Source organism: Pezoporus flaviventris, unplaced genomic scaffold, assembly GCF_033815535.1.
Source record: "Pezoporus flaviventris isolate CSIRO_AGI_PZ_B2104156 unplaced genomic scaffold, CSIRO_AGI_Pfla_v1 ptg000007l, whole genome shotgun sequence".
In the NCBI taxonomy this organism is placed as follows: domain Eukaryota; kingdom Metazoa; phylum Chordata; class Aves; order Psittaciformes; family Psittacidae; genus Pezoporus; species Pezoporus flaviventris.
In genome coordinates, this window is record NW_026892555.1 from 38,977,788 (window position 1) to 38,988,547 (window position 10,760).

General features: G+C 43.6%; 1 protein-coding gene across 1 annotated transcript; it reads left to right on the top strand.

The window, feature by feature from the left end:
- Nucleotides 1-1,805: 1,805 nt before the first annotated feature.
- Nucleotides 1,806-6,541, top strand: PENK (proenkephalin). Its single transcript, XM_061448437.1, has 3 exons — nucleotides 1,806-2,140; nucleotides 2,603-2,745; nucleotides 5,561-6,541. The coding sequence occupies exons 2-3, from the start codon at nucleotides 2,608-2,610 to the stop codon at nucleotides 6,224-6,226; spliced, it is 804 nt and encodes a 267-aa protein (XP_061304421.1). The 5' UTR covers nucleotides 1,806-2,140; nucleotides 2,603-2,607; the 3' UTR covers nucleotides 6,227-6,541.
- The last annotated feature ends 4,219 nt before the right edge of the window (nucleotides 6,542-10,760 follow it).

The following is a 10,760-nucleotide window of genomic DNA, read 5'->3' on the forward strand; positions in this document are numbered from 1 at the left end:
GCAGCCCAGGGACATGAGATGTATGCTGTGGGAGGAGAAATCAGGAGGGTACTGGGCTATCTATCTGTCCCATCACACCATGCTGACTAGTACAGTGCAAGCCAATAAATGATGGCAGAGCTGAGGGTCAGTAGCCAGAGGAGTAATGATGTCCATCACAAAAAGCTCTACTTTTAGAGGGCATCTTTATTACAAAGGAGGTACCGAATGTGTCACCTCTAGAGTTAGTCAGTGCTTCCCTAACCATCTTAGGAACAAACTTCACAGCATTCCTGCTGATTCAGTGGCATAACAATTTGCTCATTGCTACAAATACAGATCCCTCACATGCAAGCCTAAATATACCCACTGGGATGATTTTGAAAATGTCTACCTCTTCTCTTGAGGGTTCACTTACAAAGTTGGCTGATAGTACTACATAAACAGAGAGCCTAATTCTCTTCTCATTTACACTGAATATATAGGCAAGAGCTGTGTCTTTGGCTTGAATGGATGCATTTCTGAAAACGCAGGCATTCATTTCAGCATCCTTAACCTGAGTGGGAAAGATGATGTGAAAACTAACAGGCAGCAGTAAACACAATTTTCATACAATAGTGCTGACTTTGTATTAGTTTTGAAGGATAAAACCTGTCTTGTATCTCACGTAACAGACAAGTGTGTGATATTGATGTGCTGCAGCATTAGGAGAGGCTAATATGAGATCTGAGAAGGTATAAATTGTGATGTCTTCCTTTTCCAAGGGAGATAATTATGCATTAATGCCCTAATGAAATTTCAACTGACATACTGCATACTGTTCCCATCACTCAGGTCCAGAAATGATGAACACCAAACATAGCAAAGGCAGAGCACATGAAAAGGGCCTATCTCAAGGCAGAAAGTAGAAGAGCACAGCTTGTTCACTTCAGCAAAATGAGGACTAGGGAGAATAATCCCACCTAGAAACAAACCAGGAGGGAGAAAAACACTAAACTGAAAAACAATGCTGAAAGAAGATCAAATAGATATAAACCAGCCAGAAATAATTTGGGGCTGGAAACAGAAGGTGGCTTCTGACAGTTCTGGCATCTTAGAGTGGCTGAGGTAGAGCCCTCTGCAAACAAGAGGGGCCAGGGATCAGCATCATCGCTCTACACCAGTTCCCCAGGATGTCAAAAGGAGCATAGCAGTGACCTGCCCCAGCTGCTGGGGTTGATAACCTTGCAGAAGTGCTTGGGGTTTTGCCTGTATCTGGTTCCTTCCCGCTTGTGCATTCCTGGTCAGCAAAATTATGAAAATACGGTAAATATATCCACACTTGTGAGATTCCAGTATTTTCAAACCAAAATGCTGGAACAAAACCCTTGGTTTTGTTTTTTTCAAACCAAAACCCTTGGGTTTGTTTTTTTCAAACCAAAAACCTTGTCTTCTCACTCGCTCTGGTGAAACCTGCTTCACACACACAGTGCTTTACACCCGAGGCAGAGGGAGGGAGGCAGCAGGGACCCTCAGCACCAGCGCTCGATATTTTGGCAGGGTGAAACGATCAAATCCAAACCCCGCAAAGACAACACCGCGGCCCGGCGCTGTGCAGCGCTCCGCAGGGAAACTGCGCCCGCCGCCCCGGGGAGCGGGGCTCCGCCGACGGGCTGCCTCCCCACGCTGGGTGCCTCCCCCGTCCCCGGCGTGATTCACGCAGATTTCTCATCCCCGCCCGCCCCCGGGGAAAACTTCCCCGATAACTTTGCCGGTGCCGGTCCCCCGCTCCCCCCGACGGCAGGGGCACACCCCCTCCATCCTCCATCCCAAGCCCCGTCGGAGGCTCTGACGGTGGGGCAGCAGCGAAGGGGGGGATGTCGTAGGTGCTGCGTCAGCGGGAGCCCGACGGCGATTGGGGGAGGCCGCGCTCTCCTCGCGGTCACTAATTATAAAGTGCCGGAGCCGCCGCCGCCGCCCGCACCTGCTCCCGCTCCGCGACCCCCGAGCCGCTCCGCTGTCAGAAGCCGCGGGCTCCGAGCTCCTCGCACCGCGCACCCTCTGAGGTTTCTGCAGAGTCTGTTGGGCCTCGCTATAAATAACAGCGGCTTCGACGCCGAGGCTCCAGCAAGGCGCAGCTCACTCCTGACCAGCTCCCGGGAGCCCCGAGGGGAGCCTGTGTGTGAGTGAACCGCTCAGCCTGCGGGATGGGAGACGGGGAGGGCCGAGGCGGCTCTGCCAGGGCTGGTGCCCGCTGCCGGGGCGGCTACTCGGGGCTCTGCGGTGGGAATCCCTTCCCGGGAGGGGCTGCCTTCCTGTCCGCGGCGGGTCTCTCCCCTGGAGGGTTTGCGGGAAGGGCGGGAAAAAGTCTTTCTGGTCGCTTCATCTTTGGGTCGGCTCCGGCTCCGGACATAGGGTCGTCGTCTGCTTACCTTAAGAGCCTGCTTGCCTTAAGCGCCTGCTTACCTCGCAAGCGGAAACCACGCCGGCTCCAAAGAGCGAGCGAGCCACCAGAGTTGCGTGCGAGCCAGGACTTGGGGTTTAAACCGCGGCGGCCGAACAGTTTTGTGCCTCCTTTGGAGGATGCAGTGCCGGGGTGGGAGCGGGGGGAGGCCGCTGCCGGCTGACTTCTCTGTCCTTGCAGCCCCCATGGCGATGCTCCTGAGACTCGGCTGTTCGCTGCTGGCCCTCAGCGCTTGCCTGCTCCCGCGGGCAAGGGCGGACTGCGGCCGCGACTGCGCTGCCTGCGCCTACCGGCTGGGACCCCGCGCAGGCATACACCCCTTGGTAAGCAGGAGCGGGGCCGCGGGGGCCGCCTGCCCCTTCAGACATCTCGGCCGGGCCGGGCCCCGCTCCCCCTTGGGTTAACTTCGTGAGGGAGAAAAAGGGGAACCGGGAAAAGGAGGGAAAATAACAAAAATAAATAGTGGGGAAGATGACGGGGTCGTTCGGAAGACCCAGGTTTGAAGGCGTGCGGCGGCACAGGGGTCCCTGGAGCGCTGGGGAGAGGGCGGCATAAACCCAGTGCGTCCCGAGGATACCGCATCCCCAGACTGCCCGCTGTCCGTCAGCGAGAGGCGGCTTTCGAGGGGATGGAGGTACACCCCGCGCTGGGCAGCTCGGGGGGAGCAAGGAAAAAGCCAAGTGAAAACGTGAAGGGGAAGGGAAATCCGGGTGAAGAGGGAAAGGAGAGGTCGCTGCCGGGCACTTCAGCACGAGAGGCAAGGACAGGGACCATTCCGAGCTGCCGGCTCCCCGTTAGGGTGAGCACTGTCCCCGCGGGATGGCTGAGGAGCTGGAAAGCAGCGGATCTGCCTGAAATCTCACCAAAAGTGAGGTTCAAGTCTGGTTTGACTAGCAATACCTCCCGCTGCTCTTTCTCTCTGTGCAGTGCTGCACAGCGTTAGGAATATGCCTGTAAAACATCCCTTTGATAGTCTCCTACAACAAATCCTGCCAAGAGAACTCCAGAATGCAGAGGGAGGTTTACCTGTAACTTTAATGATACTGAAATTATTTAAAAGTATACTCACAGAGGCAACTCGTGAAAATCTGGGGTCCCTCAGCCCTCCATGAAGAAGGTAGGAACTCAGGCTACTGAGTCCTTTGCCAGCAGCACCTGTGGTTCCTGACCTCAGGTAGATGGATATTGAGGCATCATGCTCTCAGCACATTTAAATAATCTGAAAAGTTTTGTTCCTATGATGTCGTAGATTACTTGGGAGCACATAAAAGGAAGGACTGGACCCTATTCTTCTGCAGGATTAGGAATCACTGAGTGCTTGCGCTTATTCCAAAAGCACAAGGATTCACTCTTGACCACAGCAGATTCATAAGGGCGATATTCTTAGGATGGATGGCAAAACAGTTCCCTGTACTTTTTTTGCTTGCATTAGCTTTCAATCAAACCTTAGCTTTAATGTCATCTAGGGGAAAAAAGTGGTAGTTTGCTCTTTTGGAGGGAGAGGTATGTGATATACTTGTGGATGTCTATATTAACACTCTCTTTTATACACCTTCAGTGTATATTCAGGACAGAATCAAAGTCTCATTCAGTAACAACACTTATTAGCTGAATAGGAAAAGAAGCAATGTGCCATACCTTATGTTCGTTATACATGTACAGATGATTTTTAGAAGAAAATGTTTCTAGATACTAGCATCTAGTAACACAATGACTGAATTTATCACATCGTATCTGTAAGATGCAAGATTTATCCCATTGTACCTGGTTATTCACACCTATAAGATAGCATATTCATGTTCATTTGCCAACAGGGATCTATTAAAAATAATTGAAAAGGGGAAAGACCTATTCTTGCTTTGACTGAGAGCAATTTCAAACTCAGGACTAAAGCTGAGATTCCATTCTCTTTATAGCGTAACTGTATCATATAGCAATAAGCATCTAGTGCCAGTTAAGTTACTATGTCACAAAAGACATAAATCCCTTTTATTTTCTTATTATAAAAAAGTCATATATAAATTTCTCAGACTGAAATGGGGATGAAGAGACAGGTAAGGAGTTGGTCAGTAAGCTATTAGAGAGAACTGTGCTGGGATTTAATTTCACACTTTTAAAGCATATTGAGATCTTTAGAAAGCATTGTCCATAGGCAGAATAAATGTTTCTCTATTGAAAATATTGCTGATTTCTTCTTTAATTGTTGTGATATGAAAACCATAGACAAGAAGAACCCCCCCTCCCCCCGGTTCACCTTTTTTGAAACTGAAGAATGTGGCTTTACAAGAAGTAACAAGAAGTGACAGAGACAGCAGTAGCTAATATGTACATTATTATCATTACATGACAGGTTATGAGATATGCACACACATACTGAAAACTTTATGTCTTAGCCTGAAATGTTTTCACTATAGTCAGAAGCAGCACAGTTTAGGACTTTTTCCCCTCTTTCTGGTGGTCACTACTCTGTATGTCAAACTAGCAAAGCCAGAACTTTGATCCTGCCTAAGAGAGCCTGTATTTCTGCATTTGTATTGGTACACATTTGAAAGACCTGCTCCATGAAGAGAAACTAATGATAAGACAGAAATTCAGCCTTTAGTGCCATGCAATGTAGTGGAGATAGTGAGCAGTACAGTACAGCTGGCTTCTTTGCAATGACAGTGCCACATAGGTTCTTTCCTAAAATTTCCGAATGTTTAAATTATTTAGATTCAATACACTTCTACACTTCAATTATGAAGAAAACCACAACTTATTTTTAGCTTCCCAGTAGTAAATAAAAAGAATAAAGAATCATAACAATGCATCCAAGCATAAGGGAGGTGCAGGAGCTGTATGTGTGGCTTCCTTTGAAAAAGAAACATAGGGGCAGCCTTGACATATAGGACCCACGATCTATCTCATCCAGCGTCCTGTCTCTTAAAGTGGAGACTACCATATCCTTCAGAGAGGGATATGAAGAACTTGAGAACACATAGGGAGTAAATCAGGTGCCCACAAAGAGCAGCCCTTCCAAGCCACTCACAGAGAGAGGCTCGCTTATGGTCTTCTAAAAACAAGTACCACTAACACAAGGTTGCAGTGAGGTGATTGCTGCTATCAAATCATTCTCAGTAAACCACATCCATTTTTCAGGCATGTACACTAGAATGTGAAGGGAAGTTGCCTTCTGCCAAAGCTTGGGAGACTTGCAAGGAGCTCCTGCAACTGGCGAAGCTGGATCTCTCTGAGGATGGCAACATAGCTCCAGGAGACAAGAAGGAGCTGGATGAGAACCATTTGCTTGCGAAGAAGTATGGAGGCTTCATGAAAAGATATGGGGGGTTCATGAAGAAGATGGATGAGCTCTACCGGGTAGAACCAGAGGATGAAGCTAATGGAGGAGAAATCCTAGCTAAAAGGTATGGAGGGTTTATGAAGAAAGACTCAGATGATGATGCCCTTGCCAATTCCTCCGATCTGCTGAAGGAGCTTCTAGGAACAGGGGATAACCCTGAAGCGGGGCATTACCGAGAGATAAATGAAAATGATGGGGATGTCAGCAAAAGATATGGAGGCTTCATGCGAAGCATAAAGCGCAGCCCTGAGTTGGAAGATGAAGCCAAAGAGCTGCAAAAGAGATACGGTGGCTTCATGAGAAGAGTGGGCAGGCCAGAATGGTGGCTGGATTACCAGAAACGATATGGTGGGTTTCTTAAGCGCTTCGCCGATTCCATTCTCCCTTCAGAAGAAGATGGGGAAACTTATTCCAAAGAGGTCCCAGAGATGGAAAAGAGATATGGTGGATTTATGAGATTTTAATACCTTTCCCTTTATCCTTTTTGTCCTAAATGAGAAAGACTGCCTTATTGGTCATAACTTATTGTAACGTGTTGCTTGTACTGTACAGTTTTTTACTGTCCTTGGTTAATGATGCAACCTGCGATTTGTTGTTTCACGTTTTGTGTTCTTCCAAGTCAAATAACTAATTTTAGTTTTAGTCAAGTTTCAGTCTGTATTGTACTTTCCATGCTAGAACTATTTTGATTACTGTATTCATTTCCTTTAGAGGAAGTACCTCTACAGTAGAGTTGCTTAACTGTATGTACAATAAATTCTTCATCCTAACTGCATAAATTCTGAGAAGTTTTTTGTTTTCTCTCAGTCATGTAATCTAATCAAATATCATCTCAAATTTTCTTCAAGCATCAGGGCAATGCCAACCTCTTTTCTGTAATTACAGAATTTGTATTACACACACAACAGCTGAAACACAATTTTGTCTTTAGTTTTCAGTTTCTTAGAGTACTAGAATAATAAACATGCTGTAAAGTGAATATGTGTATTTGCTCTAACTCCTCTAACCAGTTAACAGAATAAATGTTGAAAGCCTAAATATGTAACTCACAGCGTTCACCCAATTCACATGAAAAAAAAATCGTGTGTTTGACTTCAAGCACTAAAAACATTACTCCAATGCCCAACACAATGTCACATTTGATTAGTTACATCTTTTCTATCCATCCAAGATAGGATTTCACAGTTGGCCTTAAAGTTGTAAGTGCTAATTCAAAAAGCAGTCAGTTTGTACAAAATAAACTTGACCCAAAACTGCATTAAAACCCCTTTGAAATCCTAATATTACAAAGCACCTGATAAAGAGTTTTCTGTGAAACAGCTTTGTGCTTTATTTCTCAGCTAGTATAAATCACTTTGGTGCTCCTGAAATACAGGAAACTGCTGGTCAGTCTTTTCTGGTTAAGATAAAACTAGTATAAGTAAATCTGAGAACAAAGAAAACCCAACACTATTACATAGTGTAGATCCTTTGGCATTTACATAGGTGTCACTTATATCAAAGGCCAGGCCAATCCCATTGTGCATTTCCTTCCTGCTGAAGGGTTGATAAACCACAAGATATTCCTTTTCCTTCATTAAAAAGCAGGGTGTCTATTTTCCTGCTCTACAGAGTTGATGATATCAGGTTCTGCCTGGTACCAGGCACAAAACACAGCTGCCTGCAGCAGCTCCATGGCCTTTTCAGGATTCAGTTGTGTTCCCTATCACTTTTCTAGTGAGTGCTTCAGGATGCCACCAGCCACAAGTAATGTCTACTTCCCATTTTTTCCCCCCATAGCACTTGCTCATCACATCGGCCTCGCTCCTGGAACACAGGACCTCAGTGGTTTTACCCGTAAGGACTTCAGGCTGTGCTCACTAAGCCTAGTCACACATGGGATGCAGGCAATAGTAACAGGTTTGCTTCAAACATACACTCCAGAAAGAACTAAAATGACAATGCAGTTGTATCTCTAATCCTTCAACATTTATTCTCTTCTTTTCCCTAAAACTTACTTCCTTCTAATTTAGTCAGAAAGGTGCCCTTGCCAGCCTTCTAACTAAAACAAGCATTGTTGCACATGATGATGCAAAAGGTTTACCAGTTGTTGTTACCCATCCTTCACAGTTAATAAAAAAATTTGTGATTTAATGAGGAATAAAACTCCTAAAGTTCTAAAGACCTAGTGTGTATCTAAAGACCTAGTGCGTATCTTGCAGAATGGTTTGATTTACTACACCTCATTTACATCAATTCATGTAGTAATAAAGTACGTGATACAAACATCTAGTTGGGATATATATATGCAGCCCAAAACAGGAGTGAGGACAAGCAAAGTGGAGTCTCTTCCAAGATTGTACAGGCAGGTAGGTGTCAATGTACATGGAAGGGGGATGTGACTTTGATTCTCTAAAAGAAATAACAAAGCTGAATAGTCCTCGTTCCTTCCACTATAATTGAAAACCTCCCCAGACAGACGCTTTCTATCTTAATAATTATAATTCAAAATAAGTGAAATCAGAATAAGATCTAATTTCTTCTGTTGACATGGAATTTCTTATCTTACAACTTTCAGTTATGCCATCACTCACTAAAGTCTCCTAACATTCTCAGTAATTACCATTACTGAGGGGGCTCTCTAACACTAAAGTCTTCTAACATTCTCAGTAATTAATATTTCAGATGAAATTAGCTCAAAATGTGCCAGTGAATCAAGCAAGGTTTTCTGAAGTCTACTAAATCACAAATCAAAACTAATGTTGAAGGTAGGGTCTACTGGGCTGGGAGATGAAAAAGGGCATCTCATTCTTGGTTCAAGTTGTGGAAGGGTCCTCTAATTTTCCCCTTATAATATATCCCCTAGAAGTGTCACTTCATTGGAAGATTACTGAAACAGCTGTATTGCTTTATATAAACAGAAGGGAGGAAAGCCCAATGTCTAGAAAGAAAATTAATTGCAGGAGTATTCTGAAAGAAGAAATGTAATCCTGAACCAAACCCCATATTCTACATTTCCTTTCCCTGGCTTTTTTAAATGGTAATCAATATTCCAGAGCATTATCAAATATAGGATCATTGGTATGAATAGTAAGTATAACAAAAACTAAATGTGAACAATGAATGCTAGAAGGATCTAGACCAAAAAGATTAATTCCTCTGCATTAGGAACAAAAGGAAGAAAAAGGCTAGTTGAGGTTAGGCAAGGATGAGTTGAGCTTTTTAATAGGAACTAATTTGAGGAAGGAAGGGGAAAAAAAGGATTTCCTGAACCAAATGCAGTTCACATATAGGAGCAGATCATGAGAGAGAGAGAAACTGATGAATACAATAATTTCTGAATACCAAACTGCATGGAGCTGGAGCTCTGCCTGAAAACCTAAGTATAAATCTTGGGATAATGAGGAAAGGTCATAGAGCCATTCCCACATCTCAGATTAACTTGGCATATTCTATAAACTGAAATATGCAGAGCAGAACTTTGAATTTCCTGGGAGTTTCCTGGTAAATTACTATGTAGTATGATATACAATATATATAAATAACTACAAAATTATTATTACAATAATCAGTATGTACTTATTTTTAAATAATTATAATAATTTACTTTATAGTTGTTTATAACCATATCATAAATACAAGTAATTACAACATTAATGCTGTTAACTGTTTCAGATAATGTTTCCCAAGATAGAATCTTTATAAGAACAGCAACATGTTCTAATTTAATATACTGAAATAAGTATTATTAAACTCTGTTCAACACAGACCCTAAATATGCACTGGCTCATTTTAATTCTGAAGGGAACTTAATTAACAAGAAGCAAAGTTTTCAATGTATTGTGTATAAGGGCCTCTCTGTCATGAAGGATAGTTTTGGAGGCCTACAGATAAGGCAAAGTGACAAATTCATAGCACAATTCTACAGTTTATGTATACATATCAGTGCCACAACCTTCTTCTTCAGCTGGGCTGAAACAAGTAGATTCCTTCCTATGCCAACAGGATATGCCTATGCCCCAGAATTTGCAACTTAAAAGTCAAATGAATGGTTAAGGTCCCTGAGCCTAGGTTGCTTTGAGAATGAAGAAATTCTGGCCCTGAAACCCACAGTGATGTTCTGAGACAACCCTAAGGAGCATACTATATACTTTTAAAGCACTGAAGAGGGATCTAAAAAGTCACACAGGTAACAGTGTAACTTCCCTATCACAGTCTTTAAACTTTCATGCTTCTCTTCAGTTCTCACCAAGATGGGTAATTCAAGCATCACCAAAAAGATCCTTCTGCCTGACTAAGTTTTGCAGTCTGGTCTCTTTCTCCAAGAGCAGCCACTTTGGCAGTGTTCAGACTTCATCTCTTCTACTTCCTTTGCAGTCCTACCACCTCCCATAGAAATCCCTTCGTCAGCCTCCACTCACAGCCTTGGATGTAATTCATCACCCACAACACTGAGGTTTGCTTTCTGACTCAAATCATGAAAGACAACTGTATACATTTAATTGGGCAACAACTGAGACCTCCAGTTTCAAGTCCCAGCTGTGGAGATGAGGTGTCTGCTTTTAGATTTTCTGCTTTTAATATTTTGATCATAATCCTTTGCTGCCCACAATATTAAAAATAGTCATACATACCAATGGGACTGCACTAATTACATTAAATCTGTCTCACAATTGTATTTCATAATATCATAACTATATTCTAAGTGTAGACCATCACTCCACCCACCTGATAAGCTATCATGAACATAGCTGTAAGCAATGAACAGGGTAGCAAAGCCAGCTGTAAATCATTAATCTGAGCATTCAATTACTAATCCCATCAGCCTCATTTAGAGCATTTAAACTGACAGTTGCATATCCAATTAACTGTTGCTATAGAAAACGAAAATGCTTAGAGGTATTTGACAGACAAATCTTTACTGGCCCAGCAGGGATTTAGACTGCATTTGTTTAATTAGATTGTGACTTTACCTCAATTGAGCATTTACTGTAATCCTTGCTGAAACCATGGAATGAA

Bases quoted from the DNA above. Each gene is read 5' to 3' on its own strand.
- PENK (XM_061448437.1), top strand. From the start codon at position 2,608: ATGGCGATGCTCCTGAGACTCGGCTGTTCGCTGCTGGCCCTCAGCGCT. The intron at 2,746-5,560 runs GTAAGCAGGAGC...TCCATTTTTCAG, and splicing joins GCGCAGGCATACACCCCTTG to GCATGTACACTAGAATGTGA.